General features: G+C 36.6%; 2 protein-coding genes across 2 annotated transcripts; both read right to left on the bottom strand.

Annotated features, from left to right (window-relative positions):
* Nucleotides 1-4,108: 4,108 nt before the first annotated feature.
* On the bottom strand, nucleotides 4,109-6,769 carry LOC115925984 (toll-like receptor 3). The gene has a single exon (XM_030990123.1). It carries the CDS (start codon nucleotides 6,767-6,769, stop codon nucleotides 4,109-4,111), a length of 2,661 nt encoding a protein of 886 aa, XP_030845983.1.
* A 6,829-nt stretch (nucleotides 6,770-13,598) lies between these two features.
* Nucleotides 13,599-17,275, bottom strand: LOC115926194 (toll-like receptor 4). The gene is made up of 2 exons (XM_030990798.1): nucleotides 17,258-17,275; nucleotides 13,599-16,326 (listed from the first exon to the last, which is right to left on the bottom strand). Exons 1-2 carry the CDS (start codon nucleotides 17,273-17,275, stop codon nucleotides 14,032-14,034), a joined length of 2,313 nt encoding a protein of 770 aa, XP_030846658.1. The 3' UTR covers nucleotides 13,599-14,031.
* Nucleotides 17,276-17,343: the final 68 nt, after the last annotated feature.

The raw sequence follows: 17,343 nt of genomic DNA on the forward strand, positions 1-17,343 counted from the left end.
GACTTTTAAGTTTTGTTAAAGAATAACCTCCATTTGATAATAGGCGTATGATATATTTTTTTGTTTACCAATATAAATCTTTCTATATAACGATACAACAGAAATGTGCTCCTATTCGAAGGTTCAGTATTGTAGTTAATTCGTCGAACTATCAATGTCTATATTAAGAAGGCATAATATTTGTCAAGGGACTACCACCTTAAATACCTAATGAGCACTTGTTATTCTTGAGTAATAATATTGTTAACATTCAAACACCTTTCTGCAGATAGACACAGCACGTATTAAATCGTAATACTCTTTGTCATACGATAAGTTCACTATGTGACTAGAAGAAAAAAAAAAGAAAAAAAATCAATTTGGTTCAACAACTCTTTCAAAGGTAGTATGCATGTGGCAATACTATAAAGACCTTGCCTTGTCAATTGACACGCCCTTCGTCTGACCATCGTGACCTTCGTCAACCCTAACCCACTTGTGCAACAACAAAACATTTCAAAAAGAACATGTGAACATTATAACTCTAAACTCTTGCCACACAGGACAGTGTCAGAACTACAATGCACAGTTACAATGACAGTCAAGATGTGTTCTTAGGAAAAGTTGAATTTGGTTTAACAATGTATTCAAAGGTATAATACCACAAGTATGCTCGTAGCAATACTGTAGAGACCTTGATTGTTGTCTCGCTCAGTATATTAAGCCTATCATTACAGATTACGCTTTAATCTTGCTAACGCATTTAGGAATGTGTATTATTCTTAAATTAGTGAAGGAGAATATTACTCCATCTCTTCAATGTGTGCCTATCTAGAAAAAGATCAGGCGTGTATCACTTTTTGGAATTTAAGATTGAAAGGCATCCGCTTTATGTTCAAATTAACAATAAGCTTGGCATAATGTTAAAGAGCATGACATACAATCAAGAATGTATCCGATTGCACTATTCGAAAATTCAGAAAATACCAAATTCCTCTTTTCTTTGATACGTCAGTATCTGGATCTAATAGGTATACACTTAAGTTTACTCTCATGGATTTGTTTTTGTCTTGTTTTAAATAAACGTTTTATAGACAAACAACTTACAGTAATTGTCATAAGACATTCACCTATTGGTGATAAGCATAATGATCGAAAAACCTTTGTCTTCAACGATACCTTCATTGAGGAATGTGCCACTGTTCAAATGTCTTCGAATTATCAATGAGTGCATTGATCATGTAATCAAACCGTCTTGATTATGACGGTCAAGTGACACGCCCAACGGCTGACCGTCGTGACTTTCGTCAACCTTATAACCCACTTGTGCAAGAACAAAACATTTCAAAAGAACATGTGAACATTACAACTCCAAACTCCTGTCGTATAGGACAATATCAGAATTACAATGCACAATTACAATGATGGTCAAGATGTGTTCTTAGGGGGAAAAAAAAATCAGTTTGGTTTAACAATTTATTGTACGTGACGATACTATAGCCTAAAGACCTTGCCGTGTCAAGTGACACGCCCTACGACTGACCGTCATGACCTTCGTCAACCTTAACCCACTTGTGCAGCAACAAAACATTTCAAAAGGAAAATATGTGAACATTACGATTTTAAACTTCTGTCCTATAGGACAATGTCAGAATTGTAACGCACAATTACAATGATAGCCAAGATGTGTTCTTAGGAAAAGTTCAATTCGGTTTAACAATAATATTCAAAGGTATAGTACCACAAGCATGCTCGTGACAATACTAAAAAGACTTTGAGTGTTGTCTAGAAAAAGATCAGGCGTGTATCGCTTTTGGAATTTAAGATTGAAAGGCATCCATTTTATGTCCAAACATCAAGTTTGGCACAATGGTAAAGAGCACGACATGCAATCAAGAATGTAACCTATTGCACCCTTCGAGTATTAAGACAATACCGAATTCCTCTTTTCTTTGATATATGTCAGTATCCAAATCTAATAGGCGTACACTTTAGCTTACTATCAGGGATTTTTTTTCTTCTTCTTTTAAATAAATAAAACAACTTGCAATTGTTGTCATAAGACATTCACCCATTGATGATAAGCATACTGATCGAAAAACTCATGTCTTCAACAATACATTCAGTGAGGAATGTGCCACTGTTTAAATGTCTTTGAATTTTAAATGAGTGCATTGATCATGTTGCTGTTCATTAATCGATTGCAAAAGTTTCAAAATAGTATCGGATCATTAAAAAAATTAAATCTGATAGAACATAAATACACATTGAAATATGGTTCAGGAGGAAATAGAAAGTAAAATTCTAGCGATGAATGTGTAAAACGAATTGGACTTACGGAATAATAATTGACATATGAAATCACACAGGGAAAAGTTTCGTTCATTTACATTGTTTGCAATATTATCCCTTGTCAGTAAAAACAACTTTAATTGTCTAATATCCAGACATGTGTGCTATTTTGTAAAACATTGCTATTTTTGTGAAATGTACTAATAAAACTAAAAATGCATTTTTAACGTTATTCATTGGCTGTTGTCAGGGTTTCACTGATATAAGTTTATTATGGTTCATTTATTTAAAATTATCATCCCAGCTGAAAGATGAAAAAATACAGATGCTTTTAAATTACATGATACAGACAAAAAGACATTAATGAACATTCAAAAACCATTATTACTCAACTTGAATTTGTTATGATAGAAAACGGGAAGGTATGAATGAACAAATAGCTTTATATGAGAGTATAATAAATATATAAAGCAGACGTCGATACATTATAAAAGTTTGACACAATTTGAATGAAGAAAAAATTGAGAGAACTGTGATGAAAGAGAGAAAAGACGAGAGCTGAACAGAAAAAAAGAAAATAATAGAATTAGAAAAGAAGACGAAAACGAAGAAGAAGAATAAAAGAAAATATGAAGTATGCTGTAGCCCTCCATTGTTAATAATAAAACATGACCTTGGCTTTTTGTTTGTTCTTGTATATATTTGTTTTTAACTATCTATTCAAGACAGTGTATGTATTTACATATTTCTAGCTGTCTCTTCCTGGATCTTGGATCTGAAATTGAACTCGAGCCTGAACTTTATTGGAACACATTTTGGTCCCATTGGGGCATATAAAGGCTTAAAGGAGCAAACAAATTAAACAATTATACAATCTACATTTACAGCATATTTACAAGGTATATACAATTGTCGCTAAGTTTACGACCCGATGAGGGGGGGGGGGGGGGGGAGGGGGGTACTCAGATTTGGTTTGGCTGGGGGTGTGCGGCTTAGGCGTCTTAACCCATACCCATTGTCAAGGGTCATTTTGGCAGAAAATGGGCATTATTAGGGACTTCCATTTAAAACGCAACCCATGTTTAAGATTTTAGGACCATCGGCGATGACTTTTTCCTTGACTTTCACGATGTGATTTCCATGAAAGCTAAAAGGTCCGAAAATTGTCCATAAATATAGGTTTGTGATATCATACATTCGTGTCTTTACACATACCTTCATCTCAAGAGTTAGGACATTCAAAAGTGGGAGTGCTGGTATACATGTAGGGTATATCAGTGGGAAAAGTAGCACTGTGCTTTCCGGCAATAATCTGCCTAAACATTGGCACAAATGGAGTGATTGAAAGACGAAGGCGTTAATGCAAATGTTCAGACAATCTACTCCTAACATATACTGTACAGTAATGGCGCTTGTATACTGAAGAAAATGAGGCTAACGTTTATGTTTAGTTCTGTTCTAAGGGGAATTGTTACAGTTTAAATCTAAAAAGACCGGGCTATTTTGTTACACAATTCAATTCAATTCAAATAATTTTATTTCTAAAAAATGAGTTCTCGAGTATCATGAAAATGTATTTCTGCTATTTCTACCATTAACCAGTCTACTGCACAAGAGCAAAACCAAGGTATTTGGCCATTTGGGGTATTATATGCATGACCACATATATTATGGTTTTCTAAATATGATTGACATCAGATGCGTTTGCGACTTTATATTTAGTCTGATCCAAGCTCTAGTAAGGCTATTGGCTTAATACATGAATCAGATATACTAAACTCTGAGATGTGGACAGAATATATGAAACACACTAGCCCTAAAATAAGTCAGACCGTTACTACTCGTTGGGGATCAAGTCATTGGTCCTGAGATTAATGGTTAGACTTTTCACCAGTTTATTCCAGAAAAAATCGTGTCCTCTCACGTCCTCGGTCCAATGTAGGTAGGGTCTGCCATCACTTAAATATAACCTTGCCAGAAATGGTATATCCTCGTCAGGGATGTCTTCGAGAAAGACCACGACTACGAATTCGGTCTCGGTGTCGCTCACATGGTCCATGGCGGTGCGAAGTTTAAGCATGAACCAGCGATCGTGCACGGCAGCTCTGCTGAGTAGAATGAGTGTTTTATAACTATGACTCACCACGTAGTCGACGGCGTCCAGGTAGTGCATACCAGGAATGAGGTCTTGATCACCAAAGACATTCCTCTGGAACTGCGGAAGCCGTGCTTCCAGAGCTGGTTGGAGTTGTTGACGAGCCCATTCTTCGTCGTCATCGTAGAAGATGATATTCAAGTCAAACTCATAGTCGTTGTGGTCCCGGGCGTCCCGCATCTCTTTATATCCAATTACCATTAGTTTCAAGAGAAAGAGTTTGTACTTCAACTGCAATCGGTTGTGATAAAGGACTGCAACGATGACAACCAAGAAAATGCCGGCGAGAGGAGTCAAACACACAAGAACAATATTGAGTCCACAAAGTTTATTTGGATCAAAATCAAGCAAAGGTTTCTCGCGAAGAGGCTCTAAAGAGGCCGATGAACAGACTGTTCTGTTTTCGTCAATGACGTCAATATGTCTACTCATCCAATCGCGGAACCATCGTAGATCGCAATTACAGTCGATAGGGTTCAATGACAAATCGAAAGATAGAAGCGAAGATTTTATCGGTTCAAATGTCTTTTCGTTGAGAATGGTTAATTTATTGTTTGATAGCAATAGAGTAGTCAGTCTGGGATTGTTTGAGAATAGTTGTTCATCGAGGTATGCCAAAAGGTTGTCATGAAGATCGATAATAGTCACTTGATCTAACATTTTGAATATATCAAAATTAAGTTGTTGAATTACGTTTCCACTTAAATTTAGCACCCGAAGCGATTCCAATCCCGTAAAAGCTAATGGATGAAGGCATGAAATATGACAGGCTTCTAAACTAAGGTTCTGGAGAGCAGAGAGTTGTTTGAAGATCCTAGCTGGAAAATCAGATGGAAAGTAGTGGTCTAAATAATTTTGGCTAAGATCCAAAGTAATAAGATTTGACAATCCGTCAAAAAGAGAAACATTCAGGATTTCATCCCAGAGATTGAAATTCGACAGCCCCGAATTACGGATTTCCAAATTCTCAAGGCCTTGTGAATCTTCGAAGGTTATTCCAGGTGCCATCATGATCATTTCGGCGATCATGTTATTCATGAAAAGGGTTGTTAAGTTCGGGGCTACCGGTTGAAATATGTCCTTAATGCAAAAGTTGCAAAAGTTCAAGGCGATGGTTTGAATTCCCATCAGTTCCGAAAACGACGTGATATTCAGGACCTTAAGGTCTTTGTTCAAGCTCAGATCTAACAGCGTTAGATTTCGCAAACCGAAAAATGCGAATTCTGAGATTTCTGTCAAAGAATTGCTGCGTAAGTACAACTCATTTAAGTCCAGTGTCCATTCGTCAGTATTTGGGTTTATATATTTTATTTGATTGAAGTTCAAGTTCAGAACTTTTAGCTCCCGCATGCCTTGAAAGAATACTGGTTCAACAGTGATGATTTTGTTTCGCGATAGATCAAGTTCCACGAGTCTTGTCAAGTTTGAGAACACGTATTGAGAGAGAGATTGTAAATTGTTGCCGGTGAATTTAAGCACGGGAGGAGAACAATTACGCAAGGGACTAAAGAAATCTCGTGGCAAGACTGCGAAATTGGCACCATGTATACTGAGCTCCACTATTTCAGAGCGACAGATCCCGATAAAAGTATCCTTCAGTACCTCAAGTGTGAACGGGTAGTCTCCAAGGTCCAGTGATCGGACACGCAACGATGCAATAACATTCGGGTCTACTGATTTAATAGGATTCCCGCTCAGATTAATATAATCACTTTGACATCCGACGATGAAAGATTCTGCGGTGAGATGCTCGATGTTATTATAAGCCAATTCAATTTCCTTTGCTCTGTCACAAAGGCTCATGTTTACGAAAGCGAGATTGTTGAAGCTAAGGTATATCGACTCCACAGACGGGCTCCATTTCAGAGTGTCGTTTGGAAGCAGTTTTAGATTCACAGATGCCAGTTCCAGGGTGGACAGGTTCTTAGACCACCTGAACAGGCCTGTAGCTGGGAGAACAACAAGTTTATGGCTGTTTGATAGGATTAAGCGATTCAATTCCTTTAGAGGGTAAAAAGATGCAGGTTCTATCATTCTGATGTCGTTAAAGTTAAGATCCAAGTCCTGGATCAAGGGGTATCTCTCGAAAGAAGAATTCAAGATGAAATTGATATTGTTCGAACTGACGTCCAGCTCTTTAATATCGTCTGGAAGATTCTGAGGGATGGAGTCCAACCCACGATGATGGCAATCAGCTTTCTTCAGCTCGGCATCGTAATGACATATCATAGAAGGAGTGAGCATGGCATCTTGGTGTATGGTTTGGATGAGCGTTGGTGTTATAATACACGCTACAACCAATGATAGACAGCGTAAAAGAGGTGCTCGTCGTATGAATGCCATGATAACTGATTCCTGTCTGAAAATAAAAACAGAAGAAAATACACTACAGATTACCAACCTCCGCATTAACAATTATAACCCTGATCACGACACAGGCCTTTCACTGACCTTAACTCTTACCCTAACCCGAATACATTCTACTGATGCTTAGTAACGTATTCTTCACTTAGGTCATGATAAATAAGAGTTTTGTTTTGTTTTTATAAGAAATAACAGCCCATTTGAAAAACTATTTGTTTTATTTTTTGTTGGCGTCTACACCATTCAGATTTATGGGTATATAAGTAAAACAATAATGTTATTAGAAGTAGTCCAAGTACTTCACTCGAAAATGTTGAAGAAAAAATATGAGCTTATTGGTTAGCAAAAAAAAATCGCAATTAAAAAAAAAGATATTGAGCTAATGTAGAATTACTGTGTAAATCTACCCAAGCAGTGTGCGGTAATACAATAATATTAAGAAGAGATATTTTGCAATACATTTAAAAGTGCGTAACCCTTATGTTTGTACATTCCATTTACATACATCAAAGTAAGAAACAATCGTAAGAAAATAAGAATCAATCGTTCATTTCCTTTTTTTTTATTGTCAGAGTTCACTTCACTTTTATATTTACCTCAACTTTAAGAAAGATCAATAGAATATTCCCAAAAAGGTCTTCAGCGGACTCACAGAATCTGGCAATAACGGCTGACTTGGTTTGGAGAAGAATCAATCTACACTAATGCGAGAAGAGCTTCACGAAATCACATTAACTTTTATGCCCTGTTAAATAATCACTTGATGAATGCTCCGGTTTCGATTTGAGAGCAAAACTAGAATATTTTAATCCAGGCAGCACATTTCCTGCAATCAAAACATCTTATTTCTGCTGGAAAGTGAAACTGCTGTATACTGTACTTTACTAAATGCTTAGTCATATTATTTGCCTCTTATAGTCTGGAGAAAAAGTAAATTCCCGGGAACAAACCGAGGCAATGTAGAATCATTTCTCCATTATTGAATATCTTGATTTCTATACAGTTCGTATTAAAAAAAGAGTATACAACTTTGGTAGCTTCTAATTAAAAAGTTATAGCCTATGTGACATTGAATCATTATTTTGTCATACGCTGTCGAATGATGCCATATTCATAATTGTGGTGCCACGGATGGCTAAGCAACCGGCTTTCCAAAAAGTATTGTCAAAATCCTCTTGCACCAAGTTTGGGCTGAAGCAATGAATTTGAGTCAAAATCCATTATGTGTGTATTATCTCATTCCAAAAACACCAATATCGCTCACTTATTTGCATTGGCTATTGGGTAGTTATAAAGAAAAGGTTTTAATATCAACTCGAGCTGAAGGAAATGCCTATTCCCAGCAAAATTTATGATATTTTCTTTAATATGATGATTACAATCTTGCCTTTATTAGCATCCCTTGTTTAAGGTAACCCTTCTCATTGAGGTGATACATAATGGTTAAAGTTTATTTGGGATGTTATCCTTTGTATAAAAGTATACTGTCAATTTCTTCGATACTTAGAATCATATGTTTATTCTTGCATTTGGGTTTAGTAACCTTTGAGTTTTCATTTGCTATTCGAGATAAACACCTTAATATGCTCATTACGCGTGTGAAATGGCGTAGCGGACATATGAGCAGAGAGAACTTAGATATCATGAGTCAAGAAGTTAGTAGGCTGTTCAAAATAAATAAAGGTCATTATGGATTGAATTGCATCATTTTAAACAATTTAGCACTGAAGCACGGGGCATAGTTTAACCTTTTAAATGGATTTAAGACCAAAGAAGCACATGCATATGGTCTGACCCGAATTCGTTCCATCCGCCCGAACTTGGTACAACGCGATTTTGACAACCCTTTTTAGAGACCCTGGTGCTCTTTCATCTCAGATGAACAATATTTGACCAAGTCCCTTTAAGCTTGGCGTCGGATTTCAATCATATAGTAGAACAGGGGCGGCACTGTCTCACATACATAATCGCAAAGACTGTCGAAAAAAAAATCAACCTTAGTCAATTTCAATTGTCTTGTACACAACAATTCGACTCTTGTCCACCGCCCTTTGAAATGTGCACACTTTACAGACGTGTCCCGTAATCTGAACATGATTTTATATCGGATTCTCGAAAGTCTTTGCGATCGCACCTTCACACACAGTGATAAAATACCGTTTTAATCGTCACGTTGTGATACAATGTTTTCTTCTTCTTTTGAAAGATATTTTATTGTTAATTCAATGCACAAAAATAGTAACAGAATGATAATATACATATGATTTAACATAATATTACAAGATATTAAAGATGATGTGGTCACCCGGCGACGATCACAGTGTGTATAGATACAATCATATTCACTTCAATACTATTTAGAGAGTCACATTTACTGTTGTCCAAAAGAGAACCACAAAATATATTGACATAACATTATTACGTGTATGCAGGCGCGTACGCAGGATTTTTTCAAGGGGGGGGGGGGTTTAACATTTATAAATCGGGCCGAAAATTTCGCAACGACTCAGCCAGCCGCTGAAAAGGTCACTTTTTTTTTTTTTTTTTTGAGTCCCAAAAAAATCGCAACGACTCAACCGACCGCTGAATAAGCGGAGGGGGGGGGGGGGGGGGGGATAAGAGGACACTTTTTTTTGGGGGGGGGGAGGGGTCTCTGAATTTGAAAATTTGACATTTTGCTCCCTTGGGGGGGGGGGGGGGGTAAGGTCACCTTTTTTAGGTCAGCCATGGGAATAAATTCCGGGGGGGGGGGGTTGAGGAGGGTTATGGGGGGGGGGGGGGGTTTACACACAGAAAATTACCAAAGGGGGGGGGGGGTTAACCCCCCAAACCCCCCCCCCCCCTGTGTACGCGCCTGCGTGTATACCCCTACACAAAACAAAAACAACCGTAATAAACGGTTCAAAATTTATACAAAAATAGTATGTAGGTGCCGATGATCGTTGCGTATACACTTTACTAATATATTTGATGATATCTTAATAATGAATATGTGAAATATAATCAATATCAAGACAATTTAGATACTACACTAAGATATTTACACAACCAAAACTTGATAGATCTTTTTATAAAACACATCTTTGCAGATGCCGATGATCGTTGCTTTTACACGTTATCAACATATATTCGATGATATCTTAATAATAACATTTCATATATAACCAATATCAAGACAGTTTGGATAGTACACTTAGATATTTACACAACACAAACTTGATTGATCTTTTTATCTAATACCTCTTATAGATTGAGACAGAGAAATGTATTACGAGTATTCAATGACTAGTTGTTTTCAAAGCTAATAGAGATTAACCCATTTCATAGTGTCATCTTTTAGTGACCTTTATTTTTATTTTGAAATCTCTGAAATGGTAATGGAGAGTGAAATTCATAATCACTTTGTTCTTGTTGAAATTGGCAATTTGTAGTTGATTTTCGTTGTTGCAATTTTGATTCACACAGCTTTTAGTTTTTAATAATGAACGAGTGGGAAATACGAAAACATTGTTTCATATTTGAGGAGGAAAAATAGATTCATTTATATAACCGTGTTCAAAAAGTTCGTTCCGCCCATATCTGCCAACTCAACTGCTCATATGACTACTTTAGTAATAGTAATAGTCTGTTATCAACCAAATGTACATGTACTGGATGTATACTAATGCATCCAGCCTGCGGAAATTGACAACACCATTGCTGGGCTGAGATACGAGGTCAAACATTAAAACGGAGGAATTTAAAGGTCTGTAAACCTCAGACATTTAAAGATGGCGCCCAACAAGAACAACAGTAGCTTGGAGAAGGAAAGAGAACTGGCCAGAAAATTTGACAGAACTGAACCCCATAGAGAAACTATGGGCTATTATGAACGAAAAAGTATTTGAAACTCAATACTGCATAACAATAACTGAACTTAAAGAGGGGATCCGACGAGCATATAAAAGCCAAGACATGAATAAGGACCTCCTTGCGTCATTAGTGGACGATAACTGGACCAAGCGTGTTTCACAGGTGATCGACCACCAAGGAGAAATAAATTTTAAATAAATTGGGAAGTGACATCTCAATAATGCTTAGAAATGAGAAAATTAACAAAATAACCTGAAATGCATGGTGCAAATTGAGTTTTAAACACAATAATATGCTTTTCTGTAGGGGGGGGGGGAACAAACATTTTGAACACCGTATACCTGCAGAAAAGTTTCTGTGAACTGCTATGAGTTATTTAGTGAGAATGTTGGAAAGCTGGATCAAAACCAAAACAGATTGTTATAAACAAAAAAAGCATGACTGTCAAGTTTTTAGCATTTGGGACTTTGGCTTTCGAAACAGTTGTACTAATCAAACATTACTACTTAACTTTATAGCTAGAAATAGTATCCTGCGTTATTTTTAAATCCCTGATTGTGATAACGTATTATTTATGAAAGACGTAAACTTAAGATTAGTACAGAACAAAGATAAAAAGGAAAGAAGAAAATAATACAACATATTAAAGGTGAAATTCAAAGAAAATCACAAATACGTCAACTAATGTATCACTAGAAACTGGTAAGCTAACAGATGGCCATCGGACAAGTTTTTGGTCAACTACATATCGGGTGATTTATAAAAAATACAAATACAACCACCTCCATAGCAGCTTGGATATACGAGAGATTCGCCGGAAAAATAACGATGTTTTAATGACGTCACTAATGGACCAGCACTGCCCAAGCAGACGACATCCCATAGAGAATGAATACAATTCAAAGCTATTACTTCTCAAATTATAACGAGTTTAGTGTATATAAATGTAATGGCATGTCAAACCATTCAAAAGGGGATATGACCTGATTCTGATAACTAAAATCTTTTGCTTGTAAATACACAGGATAGGGGTTAATTAACAATCAAAGAAACCAGACTTTGATTGAAAAACCCCCGGAATGATAATAAGGACGACATTTGTTCCCTCTTGAAACGCCGAACATACCCCGGTGTGTGCAGCTGAATATACAATGGCGTCTTATTTTGTTTACAAGCGACAGATTCCTTTATTTTTGTATCGCTGCATTTTTCATCAAAATAAAATCATGTGCGGGGTTTAGAGTGAGGCAATAGATTATACATTTAGCATGACGGTAGTGAAGTAAGAGAAAGAACTCAAGAGAAGATGAAAACGCGGGCACTGAAAATGTGTGAGATGTCATGGGACATCGTCTACTTGTGCAAGTCATGTCCATACTGTGATCTCACACATCTCAGCAGCGTTCGGAGAGCTCTTCAGGTGCTATGCCGGGGTTGTATTTAAGCGTTTTGTAATTTATAATAATCATTACTTCGAATGTTTCCAAGCATGGAATTTTGATAATCTTGTCGAATCAAAGTTTCAACTTTGCAATAATGAAAATAAAGTTAGTTTTTAAATTCAATGAATATCTACTTTTAAAACGTAGTACAGTCTAACCTGGATGAATAATCACGTTGCAAAAAACCGCTGTGCGTGTGGGTGTGTGTTTTCGTATAGAATTGTGTTTTGCATACGAGTATATACAGGCCCACTTTTAGGAGGCGCGATGGCTCAGTGGTGGAGCACGGGTTCTCAAACTTTTTCCTTGACGGTCCAGATGAGATTTCAATGAAAACTGAAAGGTCGAAAATAATGGACAAATTTAATGTACTAAATCAATTATTTTCATAAATATAGGTTTGTGATATTATACGTACACATACCTTAATGATTAGAGTTAAAACAGTTGGAAGAGAAAGTTCTGGTATACATATAGGGTATCAGTGGGAAAAGTAGCACTGTTTTCCGGCAAAAATCCGCCTAAACATTGGCACAAATGGAATGATTGCAAGACGAAGGCATTAATGCAAATATTCAAACAATCTACTTCTAACATTTACAGTAATGGCACTTGTTTACTGAAGAAAATGAGGCTTGTGTTTAGGTCTTTATCCTATATCTGATCTGAGGGGAATTGTTACAGTTTAACCCTAAAAAGACCGGGTTATTTTGGTACACATTTTAATTTACTTCAAATAATTGTATTTCCTAAATTAAATCAAAATATGAGCTCTCACCCAAGGCCAGGGGAGGGGGGTGGGCGGGCGTGGTTGGATATAAAATAAATAGAAAATCAAAAGCTATATTAAAGATCAGATATACAGTTTGAGAGTAGGTTCAGGACATCTTGATAATATTGTTCATTAACAAATTGAAACTAAATGATTAAACTGTAACATTTACGTGAAGTAGATATAACAAATAAATCGATAAAATACAATTATTAAATATTGTTATGTATGATCTTTATGTATACGTGATGTAAAACCCGACTTGAAAACATAAAATTACATTTACTAAATTACATTTATTGAAATAACATTAATAATTATTGGATTGATCAACTTGCATTTATCAAAGTTAAATTTAAAAAGTCAGATAATATACATTGTTGTTCTGAGTTGCATAGATTGGCAATAAGAATATATTTTATAATAATTTATCGGATCATTTTTGTATAAATGAAATGATAGGAGATTGAAGGGTAAGATCGCAAACATCCAGTCTCACATGGTTTCTTAATAATGAGTTTAAAGGCCGATCATTGAGTAAAATAAAAGGCTAACTGTTCAAGTAATGCGGTCTCCATTAGATGATAAAGAGATTATTCGAAAATCGAATTATTAATCATTTTTTTAAACATACAATACCTGATATTAAAAAAAACGACTTGCAATATAGAAATTACACTTATCAAAATTGCATTTAATTAAATTATATCTCTAAAAACATTTCTTTTCTCAAAATAAAATTCTTAAAAACTACATTTTATCAAAGTTCTATTTATTAAAATCATATTTATCAAAACTATATTCATAAAACTACATACAAATTCAAATAGAGGTTTGGGATTAAATAGCTAGACCTATATGAGGAGGTCGGGATTCCTATTTAGTAATCGAACAATTGATGGAATACTAGAATTGTAATATCTTGTGGTCCTGCATTTTGGTTCATGGAGAAGATGTGATTTGGTCATTTGGTGTATCATAATTATGCATTACCACATATATAATGGTTTTCTAAATATAAATTGACATCAGATGTGTTTGCGACTTTATATTTAGTCTGATCCAAGCTCCAGTAGTGCTCTTAGCTTAATACATGAATCAGATATACTAAACTCTGAGATGTGGACAGTAATGTAGAATGGATCTCACTATCACGAAAATAAGTCAGACCGTTACTACTCGTTGGGGATCAAGTCGTTGGTCCTGAGATTAATGGTGAGATTTTTCACCAGTTTATTCCAGAAAAAATCGTGTCCTCTCACATCCTCGGTCCAATGTAGGTAGGGTCTGCCGTCACTTAAATATAGCATTGCCAAGAATGGTATCTCCTCGTCAGGGATGTCTTCGAGAAAGACCACGACTACGAATTCGGTCTCGGTGTCGCTCACATGGTCCATGGCGATGCGGAGTTTGAGCATGAACCAGCGATCGTGCACGGCAGCTCTGCTGAGTAGAATGAGTGTTTTGTAACTATGACTCACCACGTAGTCGACGGCGTCCAGATAGTGCATACCAGGGATGAGGTCTTGATCACCAAAGACATTCCTCTGGAACTGCGGAAGCCGTTCTTCCAGAGCTGGTTGGAATTGTTGACGAACCCATTCTTCGTCGTCATCGTAGAAAATGATATTCAAGTCATACTCGTAGTCGTTGTAGTCCCGGGCGTCTCGCATCTCTTTATATCCAATTACCATTAGTTTCAAGAGAAAGAGTTTTTGCTTCAACTGCCATCGGTTGTGATAAAGGACTACGACGATGACAACCACGATAATGCCGGCGAGAGGAGTCAAGCATACAAGAGCAATGTTGAGTCCACAGAGTTTACTGGTATCAAAATTAAGCAAAGGTTTTCCGCGAAGAGGCTCTAAAGAGGCCAATGAACAAACGGTTCTGTCCTCGTCAATGACGACAATATGTCCAATCATCCAATCGCGGAACCATCGTATATCACAGTTACAGCTGAAAGGGTTCGATGAAAAGTCTAAAGATAGAAGCGAAGATTTTATCGGTTCAAATGTCGTTTGGTTGAGACGGGTGAATCTATTGTTTGATAGCAAAAGAGTAGTCAGTCTGGGATTGTTCGAGAATAGTTGTTCATCGAGGTATGTCAAAAGGTTGCCATCAAGATTGATAATTGTCACTTGATCTAACATTTTGAATATATCAAAATTAAGTTGTTGAATCATGTTTCCACGTAAATTTAGCACCCGAAGCGATTCCAATCCCGTAAAAGCTAATGGATGAAGGCCTGAAATATGACAGGTTTCTAAACTAAGTTTCTGGAGAGCAGCGAGTTGTTCAAAGATCCTAGCTGGAAAGATAATTGGAAAGCGAATGTCAAAAGAATTGTCGCTCAGATCCAAAGTAATAAGTTTTGACAATCCGTCAAAAAGAGAGACATTCAGGGTTTTATCCCATAGATCACCTGTCGACAGATACGATTTACGGATTTCCAAATCTTGAATGCCTTGTGAGTCTTTGAGGAATATTCTAGGGGTCGTATAGGTCGAAGGGATGTTCATGTTATTCATGGAAAGGGTTGTTAAGTTCGGGGCTACCGGTCGAAATGTGGACATACTGCATTGGTTCAAGTCGATGGTTTGAATTCCTGTCAGTTCCGAAAACGACGTGATTTCCAGGACAATAAGGGCTTTGTTAAAGCTCAGATCTAACAGCGTTATATTTCGCAAACCGAGAAATGCGGATTCTGAGATTGTTGTCAAAGAATTGCCGGTTAAGTACAACACATTCAAGTCCAGTGCCCATACGTCACTATTTGGGTTTATATATTTTACTTTATTGTTGTCCAAGCTCAATACTTTTAGCTCCCGCATGCCTTGAAAGAATACCGGTTCAACAGTGGCGATATTGTTTTGCGATAGATCAAGTTCCACGAGTCTTGTCAAGTTTGAGAACACGTATGGAGAGAGGGATTGGATCTCATTGCCCGATAAGCTTAGAAAAGTAAGAGAGCAATTACGGAAGAAATCTCGTGGCAAGACTGTGAAATTTGTATAAATTATAGCGAGCCCCACTTTTTCAGAGCGACAGATTCCGCTATAAATATCCTTCAGTATCTCAAATGCCAACGGGTAGTCTCCAATATCCAGTGATCGGACACGCAACGATGCAATAACGTTCGGGTCTACTGATTTAATATGATTCCCGGTCAGATCAATATAATCACTTTGACATCCGAAGATGAAAGATTCTGCCGTGAGATGCTCGATTTCATTAAAAGTCAAGCGAACATTCTTTGCCCTGCCACAAAGGCTCATGTTAACGAAAGTAAGTCTGTTGTTCATTAGGTTTATAGTCTCTACAGACGGGCTCCATTTGAGAATGTCGTTTGGAAGCAGTTTCAGATTCGAATCAGACAGATCCAGGATGGACAGGTTCTTAGACCACCTGAACAGGCCTGTAGCTGGGAGAACAAGATTAGGGGGCAATGTATTAAATGAGAAAGTTTTCTTTGTTTTTATAAGAAATAACAGCCCATTTGAAAGACTTATTGTTTTATTTTGTGTTGGCGTCTACACCATCCAGATTTATAGTAGTAGAACAATTCTATGTTATCAGTAGTAGTCCAAGTACTTCACTCGAAATCGTGGAAAAGAAAAAGAGCTTATTGGCAAGAAAGAAATTCTCAATTGAAAGAAAAGATATTGAGCTGATGTAGAATAACTGTGTAAATCTAAACAAGCAGTTTGCGATAATACAATCATTTAAAGTAGAGGTATGTTGCGATAAATTTAAAACTTCATAACCCTTGTGTAAGAGTCCACGTCGTTTTTTTTTCACATACAGCAAAGTAAGACAACAAATCGTAAGGAAATAAGAATCACTCGTTCATTTCAATTTTTGTATTGTCAGAGTTCGCTTCACTTTTATATTTACCTTAGCTTTAAGAAAGATCAATAAAGTATTCCAAACAAGGTCTTCTGTGGCTCTGAGATTCTGGCAATAACGGCTGACTTGGTTCGGAGAAGAATCAATATACACCTCTGCGAGAAGAGCTTCATAAAAGCACATTGGTTTATACGCCCTGTTAAAACCATCTTTGATGAATGCTCCGATGTTTCGATTTGAGAGCAAAACAAGAATATTTTAATCCAGGCAGCACATTTCCTGAAATCAAAACATCCTATTTCTGCTGGAAAGTGAAACTGTATACTGTACTTTACTAAATGCTAAGTCATTTTATTTGTCTAGTATAGTCTGAACATAATTAAACTTTCGGGAAAATACCGAGGCAGTGTAGAATAATTTCTCCATTATTGAATATCTTGATTTATATACAGTGCGTATAACAAAAGAGTACCCAATTTTGTTAGCTTCTAATTTAAAATCGATAACCTATGTGACGTTGAATCATTAGTCATAGTAAATAGTAACTAATACCCTGTCTAATGATGCCATATTCCTAAATGTGCTGCCACGGATGACTGAGCAGCAGGCTTTTCAAAAAGTATTGTCAAAATCCTCTT

This window comes from Strongylocentrotus purpuratus, unplaced genomic scaffold (genome assembly GCF_000002235.5).
Source record: "Strongylocentrotus purpuratus isolate Spur 01 unplaced genomic scaffold, Spur_5.0 spur5_scaffold_19, whole genome shotgun sequence".
NCBI lineage: Eukaryota > Metazoa > Echinodermata > Echinoidea > Camarodonta > Strongylocentrotidae > Strongylocentrotus > Strongylocentrotus purpuratus.